The sequence below is a fragment of the Cygnus atratus genome, chromosome 3, assembly GCF_013377495.2.
Source record: "Cygnus atratus isolate AKBS03 ecotype Queensland, Australia chromosome 3, CAtr_DNAZoo_HiC_assembly, whole genome shotgun sequence".
Lineage (NCBI taxonomy): Eukaryota > Metazoa > Chordata > Aves > Anseriformes > Anatidae > Cygnus > Cygnus atratus.
The window spans coordinates 7,806,954-7,826,560 of record NC_066364.1 but is presented as its reverse complement, the minus strand read 5'-3'; the positions used below and the strand labels follow the sequence as shown (position 1 = coordinate 7,826,560).

The 19,607-nt window shown below is 36.8% G+C and overlaps 1 protein-coding gene across 7 annotated transcripts in view; it reads right to left on the bottom strand.

The window, feature by feature from the left end:
• Positions 1–19,607, bottom strand: part of ATAD2B (ATPase family AAA domain containing 2B) — an 83,274-nt gene that overhangs the window by 28,625 nt on the left and 35,042 nt on the right. For 5 of the 7 annotated variants that reach the window (XM_035560215.1, XM_050709478.1, XM_035560218.2 and 2 more), the window contains exons 16-23: positions 15,945–16,256; positions 12,638–12,770; positions 10,378–10,564; positions 9,522–9,707; positions 8,577–8,712; positions 8,065–8,261; positions 5,349–5,508; positions 155–277 (exon numbers count right to left, since the gene is read on the bottom strand). In XM_035560215.1, coding sequence (XP_035416108.1) covers positions 155–277; positions 5,349–5,508; positions 8,065–8,261; positions 8,577–8,712; positions 9,522–9,707; positions 10,378–10,564; positions 12,638–12,770; positions 15,945–16,256 — 1,434 coding nt within the window. The remainder of the gene's footprint in view (positions 1–154; positions 278–5,348; positions 5,509–8,064; positions 8,262–8,576; positions 8,713–9,521; positions 9,708–10,377; positions 10,565–12,637; positions 12,771–15,944; positions 16,257–19,607) is intronic. The other 2 variants (XM_050709479.1, XM_035560221.2) reach the window with 1 other exon arrangement.

Genomic DNA, 19,607 nt, shown 5'->3' with positions numbered 1-19,607 from the left:
AGGCAAGTTTCGAGCTCAGTCATCCTCTACCAGGTACTGCCTGAGTCCCACGTGCACTCCATTTTTCATCTTAAATTTAAATTTTCATATGGACATTTGTAAATTGTCTTCTATCTCACTTATATTGTGCTATAATAAATGAAGCTAAACATACCTCTTTTTCTTCTCGCTTCCTTGATTTCTTCACACATCTTATTAAATTCTGGATCCAGTTCAGCAGCAATGATAGCATGAGCAGTGTCCTTCAACGTACAAGCTCTATGTCTAATTATTTTATCTAGAAAACAGGACAGCACACTTGTAAATTTTATCACATTTATTAAAATACTTTACCATTTTTATGTAGGTTTGTACTGTATATTACAACACTGACATAGATGAAACTAGAAAATATTATAAATGTATGAAAATAGAGACGGATCAATACCATAGCATGCTCAAAAATTACAACCTAACTATTTAAAAGTAGTTTTCAGAAGTACAAATTATTAATTTAATCAATAGTGGCATTTCTAAAACAAATGAAAACAGTGAAAGATGAACACACTTGTATCAAGTTGCAGTTCTTAGAAACTTGCTAAAATCAGCAGGTCTAGCCAGTTTCCAAAGGCACAACTAAACAGAATAACTGAGTACCGTGCGGTGTCCCAACAAGAGACTTGTCCAGGATTAAATTTACTCACTGAGGTCTAGTAACTTTCATATACTACCTGCAAAACTGTATTTGTCATCCCCTGAATCTGTAAGGTTGATCTGGACTGCATTCCCCAGTTTTTTTTTCCTCCAAACCTTATTCTTTAGTTTATATTTAACAAATACTAGAAAATCCAAAATCTTGCTTGAACAGATTACTTTGCTGCTGTTCTCAAATAGTTATTTCTCATTTAAATCCACTGAGAAAGAATGGCAAGAAATGAAAATGTAGTGAACTTGAAGCTCACATCTTCACACATGACACGACCTCACAACAAAAAGTACTGCCCACACCAGAAGCCTACACATGACTCGTGAAAAAAACACTTGTACAGAGAAAACCTGTTCCCATGTACTTGAAATAAACAAAAGACATTCTTCCAATACTGTTGAAGTATTTGAAATTTGAAAAGTAATTGTAACTTAGGAAGTAAACCTGTATGTGGAGAAAATTGACATCTAGAATGCTGCTTTTCAATGAAATCTACAACACTTACTATTTACTTTTAGTACAAATGTATTTAATTTGTCAATTCATCCATACTGAATTACTTTTTCCAGCTGATGGAGATACTTCAACAGCCAACACCAATATTAATGTCTACAGCATAATTTGCAGATTTAATCTGTTTTAATAATCACTAAAGACAACAATTAAGAATATCAATGAACATTTATTAAACACAGCTTATAAACAGAAAATTTTACAGATCGAAAAACTGCCGAGTCAAAAAGAATACCAGAATCCACCCCAATTGAGCCCTACATATGTTTTCTGGGGAAATCTACTACTGTTTAAATTGACTGGAAACTAGAATCTTTTTTACCTGCATGTATCAGTGAAGCATTTTGTTTTACGATTGCAGAAAATACATCTGCATCGTTCGCAGATGTAATTTTGCGATGCTAGATTTTAAGAAGTCAGTCAGAAAATTAAGTTTAACATGTCCTCCCAAAAGGAGGGGAAAAAAAGCCTCTAGACTTTGAAGCTCTAATGAGAGGAAAGGGTTTAGGTTAGGTTTCAGATTTTGAGTAGAAGCTTGCTGTTGAAACAACCCTCCCCAAAACCAGGTTTGTACAGTCATACCAGTATACTGTACTTCCAATTCTACTCCCCTTTAACATAGTAGTTATATTACCCCACCATGAAGCACCATCAGTGTAAGCACAAATTCATTCACGCTACCATACATTACTATACCACTGGCTGTTTTATATCAAACACTATAGAGGTACAGTTTCCCAAGTTTAGACCAGCCATTTTGCTGAAGAAACACCACAATGTGATTCCATGTTGGCAAATGTTATTTTGGATCTTTTGATGGGAGTATTTGATTGAGTTACTGCTTTTCTCATGTCCTGTGATAGACAAGGCTTTCCCACAGACAATGCAAAGATGTAAATGCTAATATGTCTAATCCACAAAGGTTATTCCTTTGTTGTTGCTGCAAACAGGGTGTCAAACAATGAAGGGCAAAGAACATTTCTCCTACAAAAAGCTCCTGCAATTTTACAGCAAAATACAGGGAGTGGAAGAGGGGGGTTGAGAAGAAGCCAGTTTTGAGTATCTGTACTGCATATAAAAACTGGTACTCATCGCCTTTCCAAAATGAACAGAACCAGGTACAGCATGATTCTTCTACAAACTCACGCATGAAAGAGGCAAGAATATATGCCTAGATTTTTTTAAAATTGAAATTTATAGCTTAAATAAACAGTTAATGGATTTGAACGCATATAATGCTTACTCGGAATAGAAATGATGTGCTCCTTCAGCACTGTATTCATTCAAAAACCTCAAGAAATCTTATATGCCAGAAGAGCAATATATCAGTCTGTGACAACGCAGAGGCTAGAACAATCTTTCAATTACCTTCTCAACGAAGAGAAACTCCAATCTAAAACTGAACAAAGAAATAGCCAGATCCATTTGTCCCAGCGCAGTCCCAAAGGCATGAAAAACTAAAATAGCCCTATTTTGGTTCCCTATGTATATTTCCAAAAATTCTTCCTCTTTGGACAAGATCAATGAAAAGTTCTACCACTACATGTTCCTCAAGCTGTTTTTGCTATGTTTCTCCCACACTGAACCACAGATTTGTGTTATGATCCTGCATAGATCTGACTTCAAAGTATAGGGTGGTAGAGCCCTTTCCCTGTCGCTGTCAGGCAGAGGGAGGGGACCAAAAAGATGAGAAGGGTTGGAAGCGAGTCCCAGTTCTGTGTCGCAGGCAACCCCCCTCCCTACCTACCTCATTTCCCCAGGTGCCCCTCCATAATAGGTTTGAGGCCTTGGATCCTGAAGGAGAGGTAGCCAAGGATGTGGTGGAAGGCCCACCTATGAGTTTTATAAGCTCATTGTTATTGTGTCCAGTTCTGGGCCCCTCAGTTCAAGAAGGACAGGAAACTGCTTGAGAGAGTCCAAGCGCAGAGCCAGGAGGATGATTAAGGGAGTGGAGCATCTCCCTTACAAGGAAAGGCTGAGGGAGCTGGGTCTCTTTAGCTTGGAGAAGAGGAAACTGAGGAGTGACCTTATTAATGTTTATAAATATGTAAAGGGTGAGTGTCAGGAGGACAGAGCCAGGCTCTTCTCAGTGACATCCAATGACAGCACAAGGGACAATGCGTGCAAGCTGGAACACAGGAGGTTCCGCTTAAATACGAGAAGAAACTTTTTCATGGGGAGGGTGACAGAGCACTGGAACAGGCTGCCCAGGGAGTTGTGGAGTCTCCTTCCCTGAAGGCACTCAAAACCCGCCTGGACACGTTCCTGTGTGACCTGATCTAGGTGTCCCTGCTCCGGCAGAGGGTCTGGGCTAGATGATCTTTGAAGGTCCCTTCCACTCCCTAACATTCTGTAATTCTGTGAAAACTAACCAAGCCCACAGCTCCAAGTGGTCTAAGAATGAGAACAAAGGATGTATATTAAAGCCAGTTTTTCCCAAAGCCCATCATTAAGTCACAAACATATGTCAGCTGCATGCAGGAGGTACGTCTCGTAGTCCTCACCATCTCAACAGGCACTTTTCAGAGACACTCAGAGAATCCCAAGTGCCCATCAAGGCTTTGATTAGTTCACATCAATTACGCATTAGAAGTCCTCAAGAAACGTTATCAAGAACGCATTGAGCCTTTTGCTGACTTCTATCGGTGTATTTTTTTTTTTTTTAATTTTTTTTCAGTTGTAATGCAAAATGCATCCTAAATTGTTACTAAATAGTTACTATTCTACAGCTATGAGCTAGCACTGGGTTCAAAAGGCACATGAAACAAGTAAAACACAACTTTGGGCATCACAACCTGACGACAGAAACTTTCACCTGACACTGGCATTGCAAAGCTAAGATCTGACATTACAGGAATTACTCTGCAAAACATTTTTGTATGAATCTGCTTGAAATTAGATTAATTCCATTTCAAATCACACACAAACTGCAAATCCACACTATGATAGCAAGCGCTGACATCTAGAATTACACCACGATTTTGAAAATAAACAAGTGTACCAGTGTTCTCAACATTCACTTTACAGCTTAGAAGTACATGAAAAAGGAGAACAAGAAAGAAAAACATAACTGAGAAATCTTTGTTAGAGAAATAATTATACAGAGTACAACTCTAACCTGAAACCTAATGTCTGTTAGCAAAATGAAAAGGAAGTCTAACAGAACTACTGCAGCTACAGGGAACTCATCTGTTGATCAACAGCAAATTTCAGAACTTTCTGTTTGACTGGACTCTACTATATCTAATCCACATACAAGACATTTGCAGAGCCCCAATAAAATCAAAAATTCAAAAAGAAAAATGTGGGCAATCAGGCTATAACCTTCTAAAATGATTTCTGAAAATGCAATTAAATCTTTTAAATTGTTTTTAAGTGAACTTTTAAATGCATAGTACTGCATTTGCAGAAGGACTCAGATTTCCAGGTATCACAAATATTAAATACAACTACATTAAAGGGCATTCCTTTTGCATTTTAAATGTCTTATTGGTGATTCTGGAAGCTGCCAATTGAAAGGCTTTCTTTTGACACTGGATGCTATACGGTGGCCCTCGCAAAACGTACACAGTATGCTCCTTCATCTGTTTTGAGCATGAGCAGCTTTTACACGCATTTCGTTCTATAAATTTTAACTGAAAGCACAGCGTGGTACTTTGTCAAGACAATAGCTTCTAAATCTCTCCTAACCAGCTGCAACTAACTTCCTTGCCTGATGATTTATCTTGCTTTATTTCTATCCCCAAACAGATAGCTCTTAATTTCTGTGGGTGCATTTCATATCCTAATCCAATAAGGAAATGAAAGCAGACCACTGCCAGATTGCGTGCAGGATTCTCTACAGAGCTCTTCAAATTACACTGCTTTTTTGTTGCATATACAAAGTCAATTCGCTGAAAAGGAGCAAATTTAAAAAGGAACTACAAAACCTATTTTATTAGAAAACAACTCTAAGGGTTGTAGCTCTTGTAACGTCCCCCAGTGCTCCAAATGACTTAGAACACTAAAAGCACAGACCCTTAGGAAATTAGTTTGCTTATCCTAATTGTTATATAACATGCAGCTTATTTAGATGTTCAAATAGTAACCGAGTACGTGATTGAATACCAGGCTTTCAGTTTAGATAGGCTGAAAATGAAGTAAATCTTACCTCCAGGATCTTTGTCTGGATTGTACTCCAATGCATTGCTGCAGATCAGATCAATATCTGTTAGGAAATCCTTGGCTGTTAAATAGTTGTGTTTATCAATTTTGGTTATTACTGTTGATAGGTCCATTGGCTCTTTGATAACTTCAAGGTAATCTGAAACCTATAATCAAACAGCATACAGAAATGACACAGGACCGTATCTGAACACTGCCCCTTTCACATCTTTACACCCTTACGCATTCCACATACTTGACTCCAATACATTAACTAAACACAGGTTCACTAATAAATAAAATTCATGCTGAAAATGGAAGTCTTATCAGACTAAATAAAACACAGGACTTCCAAAATTACCGTACCTTCAGTAGCTCACCAATTTATCTTCCAAAACGGATTTAATGGTATTTTTGAGGCACAGCATTTTAACTGTGGTTTGCTTTTTACAGTGTTATAACATTGTGTTGAGCTAGAAAGGAAAAAACAACCAGCCTAACTCAAAACCCTAAGAAAAACTAGCAAAACAAGGAAAGCTGTATTTTATTCACCTTCTAAGTTCTCATTAAACCGAACAATCAAATTATAATCTTTTAAGTATAGTCTGTTAATTAGTTCCTTCAACCCCCTGTATAAAAACCAAGTCAGGTTTTATTGATTGAAGACATTACACTGACTTTACAGAAGGGCAGTCTAAAGAGAAAGCATTGTGTCAGAGTTCACAGATTACTACAAGCTTAGCTCATAAATGGAAATTTAGCATCCACTAGGGTACACTGAGAAGTATTTAACATAATTAATGGTACCATAAGGGGCTAAAGCTTGACAGTCAAATGTATCAGCACAGCTGCTGTAACAAAGTTCACCAAAAAAAAAGCCACGAATTTGTTATTTACTTCAAGGAAGAAAAACCTTACAGTTGCATGTTTCAATGCAAATAAGATTACAATCAATTAAAAATACTGGCAGCCTCAGGAGCAGCATTGTTTTTTTTTCCCTTTTGAAACCACCCATGTATGATGGTGGCTGCCAAAATACCAAACAGTTGAATACATATTCAGATCAAACAGCAATGGCTCTGCAAGTTTTTTTTGTTTGTTTTTCAAAAAGTATCTGTAGATATTCACACTAAAATATATTACTAACTTGAATGCTTTACTTCAGTGGACAGCAGTCTATCACCGATTCCTTAAATATACAACTTAAAATTTATGATGAAAAATTAAAATGATTTTTTTTTTTTTTTTAATTCAATGGAAAATTCTCCTTATGCCTCCCTCTACAGAAACGTGATGGTAATTAGTTCGGTGATTGGAAAGCCAAGCCATAGGCTTCCTCTTCTCATTAGCTCATCATCAGAAAGTATCATCACTGGAAATTGTAAACATTGCTGTTAAATTAGTCAGGAAAATCCTTGACTTGTCACATAGCAGCATTCCCTCTGCAATGCAAGCAGGAGTGGAACGAGCTTAACACATTTCCTCAGAAAGTCAAGCAGACAGGCCCTTGTACAACAGGATAGATCTCTGCTTAAAAGCACCAAGTGGGACAAAAAGGACTACGTTTCATTTCTAGTGCTGTCATGTATTAGCAGGATTTTTGGCAAGTCTTTAAATAACAAATTCACATTTAATTTCTCCATCTACAAAACCAAGACAGTGGTTTGTTTCTGTTTTTTTTTTTTCCCCCATGCCCCTATTCATGCATGTTTTGACTGCAAGATCTTTGGGGGAAGAAACTACCTTTCATATGAGTATGAAGGGGCCCCTACAATGGGCCTCCTAAGCAGTTTCATAGTAAAAACTAAAGATCGTTACTCCTCTGACCACGCTCACACTGTAAGCTGCCACGTTCAAGAGCTCGTCAGTCTTTCAAAAGCAGTTAAACAACTCTGAGGAAAGCTCACATTAAGAGGATTGCATGGGACAATAAAAAGATGCCAGTTTAGTCAATGTGGAATTTACACTGCAAATCTGCTTTTTACAATGCTGTACTTTAAATGTCCCATATTTGCCTCTCAATGGCTTCCAAAAGAAATATCTTGTGAGAAACAAACAACTAAAAAGAACAAAAAAAACTCTAATTAACAAGCTTGCAAAGCTTGCAGTGGGCAAGCATTTGATTTGAAAGTCAGGCTAAACCATATTCATTTCATATACTAGCATCTGAAAATAGATTTGCAGATCAAACTCTCTTATCAGTTAGGTGCATACACTCCACACTCAACCAGATAATGTCTTATAACGTGCTACCATCGGCAATTAATGGCATCCACAAGCATTACTGCTGAAATTATTCAATAATACTATTAACACTCAATATGTTATGGAACACAGATCACTTTCCCAATATTATCATGCATATCGGATTATTATGTTGTAAGAGCTTTCATTAAAGAACGGTACTTACGCTTTCAAATATTTCAAGACTACTAGTAGGGATAGGAGTGGCATTTTTAAATGCTGACTTCAGTTAGAAAATTGACAGAAATGGACACATTTTTTCAATAGGTCACTGGTACAGCCAAAGAAGATGCTTGAACTGCTTGCATCACAGTTCATGAGGCTGTGACTATCTCACCAGCTAAAACTAGCATTCCAGATAGAAAAGATCATGGCTAAAACATTTGTTTTGCCTATTAACTTATCCATTTCCCTTTTAAAATTGGTATTCTTTTCCTAATAGTTTCAACTTCATTGTTTGCACATTACTGAAACAAGACCTCTTCAATATCCACCGGTTTGCTGAAGATGTTAAAGCGTTTGTCTGTGGCCAGCCTCTTGGTAACATCCCTGAGAAACAATCGCAGCTCTCTCAACGTGTTCTCTTCCTGGTCCTCCATTCGCTGTTTTTCTGCTTCTGACAGCTCACGGGCAGGACAGGGCAGTGCAAGCGGAAGAACTTCCATAGCATGAAGAGCTAGGGAAAAAAACAAGTCAGACAATGAAAGTATTAACAGTGTACAATGAAATTTGGAGTGGCATTATCTTAAAATACATTTAATCTGCCTCATCGATACACCCTTAGCCCCCCAGTTCTCCATTTTCTAAAATGGATAATCATAATTCCTCCAAGCCACCCCCGAAGTAACATGCAAGAAATTCATTCTGGGCACCGAAACACTGTCACATATTAATTACACTGTCATTTACCCATAACTTTTGAAAAAGTTAAGTATCACAAAACAAAACACTGAGATAACATTATTATTGGTTTGACTGTAATTTAGTTTACCAGCCTGTTTCCTTCTTGGTGGGGGCATTGCTGCCTCATCAAGAATTAACCTTTTGAAAAACTGTAATCTGTCTTCTTTAGTTGGTCTTTGAATATAAAAAACCTCTTCATACTGGATTCTGAAAATACATTTCACCTAGAAAGAAAATAATGCTACATGAAAATTGAGCCTCCACTCCAAACCACACGATTAGTGACCATACTTAAAACACTAGTCACAAACTTTTCAAAATTAACTACGGGAAATAAGATAGCAAAGAAGATAGAATATATAGTAAACTCTACCCAAAGCTGCACACACAGCCTAGGGAAAACAAATGCATGTAGTTCTCACAGAATTTACTGTAATAACTAAACTCTTAGCAGTCCATGATCCTAGCAATGGTCAACTTTGCAGTAAAAAGAAGAGAAAGAGTAGGTGAATAATTAAAGAAAATATTGAGAAAAAAATAGAACAAGTGTGTATATATATATAAACATTCTGAACTTCAGAAATGTTAATTAAGTTAAACCTTTAAACTACATGAGCATATAGTTACATTGGAGTATTTTCCCAGGCAAGTTTTTCCTTAGCTTCATCTAGATGTGCATTTGTAACCAGATATATGTTATAGGAATTCCATCATTGCCTTCAAGAAACCCATTGTGGTTCCCTTACAGGAAACACTGACACTTCTAAACAGCAAGTGTAGTTCAAGAACTACCTTGTCTTCTCAGCAAAGTAGAATGGAGATTATGAAAATCGGTAGCATAGAAGTACACCTCCCATGAAAGAAAATTACAAACTTTGCATCAGCATTACCTTTTCAGTTAGACGTATTTTAAATTAAGTGAGAAAAACAGTGCAAAACAGTGTTTCTTACATGACCATAACGTGTCATGGCACATATATCCCTAATAATGCACATATATCCCTGATAATGCTTCCTTCCACAATAAACTTACCTCTTCAGGCAATTCACTATACATGGACTCAGAGGTAGACAGTAGAAATATAGGGGAAAAAGATGGTATATCTTGCAGCAAAGTTAGAAAAGTAGCTCTCACAGTTTCACTGACAGCTTCCCACCAATCACCAATATGAGGCATGTAAACAATGCTTGGTACTGTTCTTCGAGCTTCACGAAAGATCTAATTAGAAGAAACAGTGATATTTAAACTAAGAAATTGTTGTTATCCCTTGTGAGAAATAACATTTTTGCAGACTAGGAAATGATTCATGTTTCTGGTATTTTGTATATGAATGTTCCAGTAAAGTAAAATTATCTAATGATAAAGGCTTTCTAAACAAATGCTTGTGACTGTCAGCTGTATCATTCAATTATTTTATGTCAACGTGCTAGGGACTACAAAAAAACTACTTACCATGTATGCTTTAAAAATTCGTTAAGACTGAACAGTCAAGATGAAAATTAAACTGGTTTGCAATCCATGAAAAATCTACCACACTGTTTTGAACTCTAAAGCATTTAAAACTAAGTAATTGAGCATAAAACCACTGCACACCAGTTTATACACAAGCTAATAAAACTGAACATTGGGAACCAAATACCCAGATTCAGCTTAGTCACACACCTAATGTCAAGTAAGGGGTCAAGTTAGAAAAGTAATTACACTCACTAGCCAACAGAGAGATCTGAATCACCCTCTAGAGCCCCTTTTATTTTAAATATTAAAATAGAAGGAGCCTATGAAAACCTGGCTTTTACCTAACATTCCAGTTAGCCGCCTTTATTTAGATGCAAACAACCTGTTCCAGAATTACATAATTTATTCATTACAAGAGAATTTGAAGTGTCACCTGTGCACACGATTCTTCAGGCGTTTTGGCACTGACTGAATAAAGTGCTGGCAGATCTAGCCTGTGTACAGAGAATTTTTCAAGAGTGTGCAATAGTGCTGGAGCAAGGTGCGAAGTTTGACCCGAACCCCTTTCTCCAGATAGCAGTAATCTTGGTCTGTAAGAGGTTGGCTGGTGATAAGCTGACCTGTAACAGACAACAGTTACAATTAACATGACAATGTTATCAATGGATACCTATATATATATATATATACACATATATATATATATATATATATATATATATACACACACACACATATATATATATATAAAAACAAACTCAATTGCAGTCTCATTTTAATAGGCTGGTTTGGGGGTAGTTGTTTTGTTGGTGGTTTTGTTTGTTTTGCCTTTTTATTATTATTAAGAATCCAAAAGAGAAGCAATGAACAAGGTTCCTACAACAGCCTAAAAACATTCAACCAACTCGAGAACATCTCGGCACTACTCCAGGTCTCAGTAACTCCAACCTTATTTTCACAAGGATTCTATTCAAACTCATCTGCAAAACTATGCAGGTATTAAATCCATACAAATGTGGATTATAACCAGTTTATTCAAAAGCCATTCGTTGATCATATAAACAGACTTTCATGTGAATGGACTTCCAATGAAGTTATCTATTTAGTGATGTCAAGTTCAGTCCGAACTACCAAAGCATCTCTACAGTAGCCTCAGGAATCCCAGGTTCACAAATTCATCCTTTAAAAATGCTATGCCAGATTTCCAAAAAGAACATAACATTTCAATACTTTACTTAAAAACTAGGACCTGAAATAGGCCCTGAAATAATACAGTCACTGTTTATATTCTATTCTTATATTCATTAGATTTTCAAACAGAAGAAAGATTTTAAAGGAAAAACTGTAAACTTATTGTAATTTTTGGTGTGAATAATAAATCCTAAGGAGTTCATGTAAGAATCTTCATTTGGTTGTTCTTTTTTTTTTTTTTTTTCCCTGTTTTGAGGATGAGCAAGAGACAAAGAGAAACATTCGGTTTTTCCGTGAAGAGTCTTTTCCATTTATAGTAAATTGATTATGAAATAATACAATTAATTTGCATTTTCTCTCATTAAGGCTTTTTTTTTTTTTTAATCTGCATATCAATCAGCTTGTGCAGTGAAACAAGACTGAATGATTTCATTTTGAGCTAAATATTTGCCAACAGCTGTGAACAGAGCTGACCCCTTTGGCTTTTCAGTTCTCATAGTGGAGGTTACACACATAGATGACAATCATAAATACTCACTAAGATACGTTGTCAGGATTACTTACTTTACAAAAATAAGCAGTCTTTCAGATTATTTTACTGAGACACATCCACACAAATATACATTGGTTTTGTTTTCATGTTCCCTCTCCTTCCCTCACAACAAAATCTTAATTTTAAAGTATTAAAACTCTTGACCATGCACCTCTGGGAGAACTTAAATGGTTTGTAATTAAAAACCTTATATTTAAGCTCAGATTTCCATAAATGCTGTTCTGGCATCATTCTTTAGCACACAAAAAAATTTAGCATTTTTCCACAAGATGGCTCTACTAAGCAGTAGAGCTATCTACTACTGAGCAGTTCTTCCAACTTCATTTTCTTTATTAAGCAGACTCCCAATAGAATATTGTCTAAAACGATTCTAACTAAAAACAAAAGAAGTATTACTTTATCATTGGTAATTACTGTAGCTAATCCAATTTAAACAGGAAAGATTCAGCCAAATTTCACACACACTTTCCAAATTCCCATGAAAAACAAGGAAAAATGTGTTAAAAAAAACAAAAGCATTAATTATATAACCTATCGAAACAGCTCCATCCACCGAAGCTCAACAGTACTTCAGATCAAGGAAAAGGAAACAATTTGTGTTGTCATTTTAACTTTTCCTACAAAGCAAACCTCTAAATCTTTTCCTCCAAAATATTCCCTAATACCTCTCCTTCCCAATTCTTAGTCTTTCAAATCAATATTGTTACAAATTGAGAATTAATGTTAAGTTCCTTACTTCCAAGCTACATCTGTCTGTTGCAAACTATTTCTGATTGCCATGTCTAGGATGTGGCCCTTCCTAAAACCATTCCCATCTAACAACTCTTACCTGTACACTTACATGTTTCTATTCCATAAAACCATTGCCAACACATCTTTGTTACCTCTGCTGATCTAAGAATGTCATCGTTTTATTTTTCTGGTTAGAGGCACTTCGAGAAACACTCACATCATAAAATGAAGGTAGGGTTTATGTATAGCAGCTGATGACTGTTTCTTTGGTGATCCTGAGTGACAGCTCGTCTCAAAAATCGATGAAGTATTCTCATCTTCACTATCATCTAATATTAGACTTGGTACATCTGTTCCAAGAAATATATTAATTAGAGACTTATTACTTATACTTGCAAAAAACAAGGAAAGGCATTACAATCTTCAAGTTAATCATAACACAATTTCAAAAGTAGAAAAAAATGGTTACAACTGTCTAAACATCAAAACACAAAATAATAGATACTTCAAAAACCAACACAAATTAAATACTGTACAAGTCTAATCATAATTACAATTTATTTTTAAACCATCAGGCAGAACAATTTCACAAATACAAAAAACATTTAACTTGTTACAAAATGCTTCCTTTAGTTTAATGTCACTGCTAATCATTTTTCAAGGCTGAAGTTATAAAATCTGTAATTCCTCAGATTATATAGAATTTTGCATTTCTTTGTTGTAAGTGCCCAAATTTTTACAGGTAGTCTTCTTCCAAAATTATTCTCAGCATAATCACCTGGACAGTGTGTGTTCATAAAGAATTGTTTTCTATCCTCTGATAATCTGCCAAAAATATCAACCTACTATTTATCGCAATCAATGCAACTAATTCCACGTTCACATCCAATACTTCAATCTATCTGAATTCCTTTTCTAATATATTAACATAATGAACTGAAATAATTTCTATATAGCCCTTCAGAAATGAAAAGCTAAAAGACTGATCACATTCTAAAGACAGTCTAGAGGGACAAAGAACTGCTTAAAAAAAAAAATACAAGTTTGGCATTAAATGAAAACAACCAGTTGGCAGAAGACCCACACATTTGAACATTAGGCTCCCCTAAATTAGCTACCAAAGCTGCCATGGGATGAAGAGTAGACTGCTGCAATTAGATAATGGAAAATAAACCATTGTGAGATCTTTATGTGCCCCTTGGAAAGAAATTTGGTTGATGTTACCCTAAATAAGCCATTCTCAATTCACTTAAGAAACCAGTCTGCATGGACGGGGTGAAAATGGCCAGTAGGAACAGTGCAGACAGCAGACCTCCCGTGGAACAAAACGCTCTGCAATGGACAGACAGAGCTTCTGAGAGCTGCTCAGAGTCCCAGCAGCACACTGCTGTTGTGGGCTGACCACCAGACATCCTAACAGCAGCTCAAAGTGGCCCCAGCGACTTTGAAAACTGGACTGCTGTGAAACAAAAGCATGAAATAGAGAGATCTGAGAGTTAGTTGCAAATGGATCACCCAGCCACATACTTTACCTGATCTACATGAAACCAGGTACTGCTACCCTGACCAAATGACCACCACAGAACAAAGGAATCAAGTTCAAGGCAGCGTTGACAGCGTTGGGTGGGGATGCAACAGCTATGCACATAGACTTATGGTCCCAGGAGAAATTATTTAGAGACAGAGGTTCCCATATTTAGCTGCCTGATGTAAGAAATTGGATTCAGACAAGGCTGAGCAGAAATAATATTCTGCTGGTATGGGAGGAAGACTTGACATATCTCTTGGCAAATGGTGATGCAGTCACACTTGTGACAACCATTCCTCAAAAATATAATGAAGGCTTGCAAATCCCCAGAAGTGGCCAAAATCAAGTCCATATCAGGAAGTATCAGATCAGAAGCTTCTGGAGATCTAACTCAGGGCAAAGATGGAAGCCCTTCAAATCGACTGGACATAGGCCTCCTAACTCATCTCACTGCAGACCTCAACAGGCAGAATTTTTGCTAAACCAAATGCAGACCATAGGCAACGTCCTACGTTCATGCATCAAAAATTCTGAAACAGAACTTTACAACAAAGAGAGGGAGTTTTAATTCAATTCTTTGTCGATAACGACAATCTCCAAATTGGGCATTACCAACAGGCTACAAGTAGAGTGGGAGGCTTGGGTTTCAAGAGAGCCTAAAGCAATCTAACCACAGCTGCAAGCTAACTCCTGACCCACCACCACACACTCCCAGGCCCCATCTCATGCCAGGTCCACACTTGCTGACATCTTCAGCTATCCCCCAGTCAGCAGAAAAGTAACCCAACAAAAATACAGTGTTTTTGGACAAGCTGGCCAGCAAAATGATTTAATGAAGGGCCTGACACATCCATGAAGTATAAGGGACAGAGCAAAAATGCACAGCTGGGCTGGTGGAAGTGCAGCAGCCAGCACAAGGATCAACCTAAGCTCCCAGGGCTGCAGACTGAAAGCATGCTCTGGAATAGGAAAAAAAGTTATAGCTGTTGCGAATTTGCTTTATGATCAGGCTATTTTCAAGTTAATTACACACTGCCACAAGACTGTTTATAAAGTCGGTGGGGTGATGGTGTTCCCAAATTAGAGCAATAAAAAATATGTCCCAATAAATAGTTACCAAAAACCAAGGGAACTTCTTCAACATTTAAATACCAAGAAGTGAGCAGGGCAACTATTAAAAGTATGGCCCTGCGAACACAAAACACAGAGCCCATTGACTCACTGCCAATCAAAACAGTCAGTCGCATTCCTTCTTACTCTGCTTCCTCAATGCACTTGCGATGCTCCCATCGCAGCAGGGTTCTGGCATACATCTGACCCCTCAGTGCATTGGATTTTACTCACTAATTTGGCAAAAAAGCTAACTTGACAGAACAGCAAATAGTTCTCAACTTGCTAACGCAGCAGAATCAGCTCACAGGATCAGAAGTGCATCAGGCCACTCTGAGGGGAAGGAAGCCTCAGGACTTTCTTGTTATCCAGCTGATGACCATGACATAGGCTCAGGTATCTTGTCTAAGCACACGCTCACCTGCTGAGCTGTGAGCTCCCCGTACCATTCTTTTGCAGCTTGCTTCTGCCCCAGTAACAAGCAAGGAATTGTGGACAGGTAATTGACACTCAGCACAGGAACACTGATTTCAGGTCCTAACATGCTGAGCAAGTCTCTCATTATTTTCTTTTGTTCCACCACCTGATTACACCCCATTATTTCTCATATTTATATTTAAAATCACTCAGGGGTCTTCCTTTTTTTCTAGATGGCACTCAAGCCTATGGGATATTGGTCTATACAGGACGGTTTATTAAATGCCACAGCAACTGGAAATCAGCAAAAATAGTTATGAAACATCCAAGCAAACTGTACTTACATTTGAACGAAACACTAAGCCAAACAAACATCAGGCTAGAAATACAAAAAAGCCAGCTGTTTTTTTTTCCTAAATTGAAACATGATTTGCAAAACAAAACAAAAACAAACCAAAAAGCCACATACCTTCACTTCTTTCACCCTGGCTAAATTCAGCATGAGGGAACACTTTGTGTAAAACCACAAGGAGGTTAGCAAAGGTACGTTCCAACAGTGGTCTGATCACAGGAGATAACGCATGTCCTGAAGATGTCACGGCACGTTGGGAAGCAGGCACAATATTCTGCATTGCATGATAAAAATCTTGTGCACTGAGAACTACTGAAGAAACGTCAAGCTGTAGCTTCTGACTGCTCACATAAATCTGGGGATAGCGTCGTCTCAGGGCAATCAAGGCAGCCTCAGTGCAAAGTGCTTTTATGTCAGCTCCACAGTACCCTAGTGCACAAAAAAATAATATATATATATATAGATAGATATCTTCCATGAAATAGCACTGTTGTGCTGCATACATTTCAAGCACACCTTAAGCTGAAAACAATCAGTAATACTTTGTTATCAAGGTCCACAAAGCATCTGCCAAAACATGTCAGGTTGTAATCCAGTGACAGTGCTGTATACCAAGAAATTATGTACAGTTACATTGAAATATGGCCAGAAATGAATCCTGTATGAAGGTTAAAATGACCTATGTTTTCACTAGATAGTGCTTATTTTCAGCCCATTGTTTTAGCTCTGTCATCGCTCTTCGTTTTTTCCTTCATGTTGTGTAAAGTATGTTAGCCATTTGTAACAGGTTAGCCTCTCTTCTTTTTTTCACTTTAACATCTCTACATGAACTTTTTTTTTTTAAAGGCAAAGTAATTCTGTTATATATATGGTCAAACTATTACAGAATGGGAAAATAAGCAGTATAAAGAAAAATGGTTGATGAGTAGAATAAAGATAATTCTCAGGTTACGAAAGAACACTATGGACTCTTGGAAAAATGTGAACCATTACTATCAAGGAAAATGTTTCAGATTTCTTACAGTTTTGTAATTTTGCTAATATAACCAAAGAGTAAAAAAAAAAAACTACTAAAAAGCATTAGAACTTTCCTTCATTCTAGCTTTAAACATCTACAGGTGGCTACCTATACTTGCTTATTCAGCATTACTAAAAAACACAGATTATCAAATACTGAGAGACTTACCACCTCTGTGTCTTTTGCAGTGCTAATGGTTTGGGTTTTTTCCCTAGAGCTACGAATTAGATTTCAAATCTTCCCCATATCTCTTAGCAAGAGATGTTAATATGGCACTGTATTGTGTAGCACAAAGCTCCATCTTTCAAATAATGTAAAATATTACTCCAGTGGGAGAAGTCTTTTAGAGAATTACAGTCACTATAGGAAAAGGTAGTATGTTCTATATTCATACCATCACATAAGTTCACGGTTTTGCAAAAAAAATAAGTGCTAAAAAAGTGCTAAAAGTGCTAAAGAAGCTAATTCATCAATTCCTTACATAAATTGTTCTTGATCTTTTTTTTTTTTTTTTTTTTTTTTTTTTTTTTTTAAACCAGACCTTGCCCCCTCTCCCCACAAGGAGTTACACCATTTGCACTTTTTCTATGCCACTTTTGTATTGGTCTTTGGCAGCACCAAGTCCAAAACTGAAGCCTGCTTTGCTTCTCTATTTATCTGCTGGTGCTCTTGCAGGGCTACTGGCACGTGTTTTTACAAAAATTAATACAGCAACAAGGAAAAAAGTTTATTCTGCACACTGCATTGAAAAATAAAAACCAATGCAATTAAAATAAGGGAGACAGACAATTTTCCTTTCCCATCCTTCATTTATATTAATTTGGGGGGATAATCATAAAATATACCAACTTTTCAGCTATAAAGATAGCTCAAATTGACTGAGACTTAAAATTCCACCTGAGTTCCTCATATATACTTGAGCATCATTTAGGAAACAAACACAGTCATACAAAGAACACCACGAACATCAGACTCATTATACAACTTTTAAACTAAGCTTTCCATTTTCACAGAAAGGTTAGTAATTATAATTGTGTAAACGTGGTCAGCACACATTGTGATTGTTACTTCAGAAACAGCTAGAAATTCACACTCCCAAGTTACCTTAAAATTAAATATACACGTTAGATTTGAAACATGTTCAAATACATCCATTTTAATCACCAGGCAACTAATTATTCTCACTACTAAGGTGTTTTTTGTTGTTACTGTTCTTTGTTTGTTTTTGTTTTTTTTTTGACTAACCCCCATCACAAAATCAAAACCATTCAGGCACACTCCATCAACCACGTGAACCTATTGAACAGTAGCTACAAGTGCATCAGAGAAATCAAAACCAGGGTTTTTCCCTCTACATTTTGCTTTCTTTCAACATCAGTTACGTGTTTCCCATTTGAATTGGTCCACTTTTCACGTAACAAGCATACCGAATTAAACAGAAGTTTAGGGGGCACTAAACCAAAGCTTAAATCAAAGATGTGCAAGAGATATACAGAACTCCAGAGGCCTGTCACCTTAAAAACTAGTTTAGCATATTTATCACAAAAGATTCAGCAGCTCAGAAGCTACGTCCTTTCCAATTGTTCTATTAATAAATGCTGTAATACCACTTTCTAACAGTCTTTTTAATCACCGCTTGTACATCTCCAAGGATTGGCAAAATCAGGAAATAATAGCCTGTAGCCTATTTTTAAAATTAAATTCTCAGGTGATCAGATACACAATTAGTCTCCATTTCTATTTTTCATTTCTCAGGAGCAATTACATTCGAAGAGTAATAATTGGCGTCTCTTTCTGAGGGACTCTCTTGTGCACACTGTACATCCATTTCAGCGACAGGAAAACTGCAAAAATCCTGTATCTTGTGAAACACTGAAGAGTTTTTTGTTTCTAAGAAATAAACGCACACTGATTAAGACAAGAAAAAAGTAAAGTATTGACAAAGGAAACAATAAATAAGTAAAACGTGTCGCGCCAGGAGTAAATAACTTGAATTTAGCTTTGTCTAAATTGAAACTTTAACGCATAACCAAGGCTCAGTGCATTTAATTCCGTTTTTAAAGAATCCCACAAAGGATGTTCAATTTGGTTGGCAAAACACGCTGGCACACCTCAACTTAGAACAAAATTAATTATTCTTATCAAGAAGCCCATTTTGTTCCACCTCTAACCACAAGACTGAGCTAAGTATTTTTGAAGTGCAACTTTGAAAGAGCAGGACAGCAAAAAACAGATTCCCACGTAGGTTTCTAAAGAACGCATTTTGATCACTGAAATTTTAAAGCCTTTAAAAGAAACCTTTTTCTTCTACTTTTACTGTGCAGAAATTATGCCCTCTCTAAACTTTCTTCTGCCCAATATACACCCAAAAGCGTACAAGGAACTGCTGCTGAGCTAGGTTTAACATCTGGTCTATCAATCTTGACCACTTCTTCTAATTTCTGCAGTGCAACTCCCTGCAACTCCTCCAAAGGACTGCAGGGAAAGTTCATTACCAAAATACAGTGTAAGAGAAATGAAAAGCAATGTGAACAAGTAACGCTGAAACTTCTCCTTCCAACATTACACTAGGATAGGAAAGAAAGATGCAACAATAAACCATTTTGTCACAAAATGCTGCTTCAAAAATAAGCACGGAATCAAATACGTTTAGCATGCATCTTGAGCACGATGGCTTGCTTCTTTACAAGTGTATTTAACGTTATTTAAATAGCCCTCTTTTTACACTGTAAAAAGATTCATCTGCAAGATGAAGGAATTCA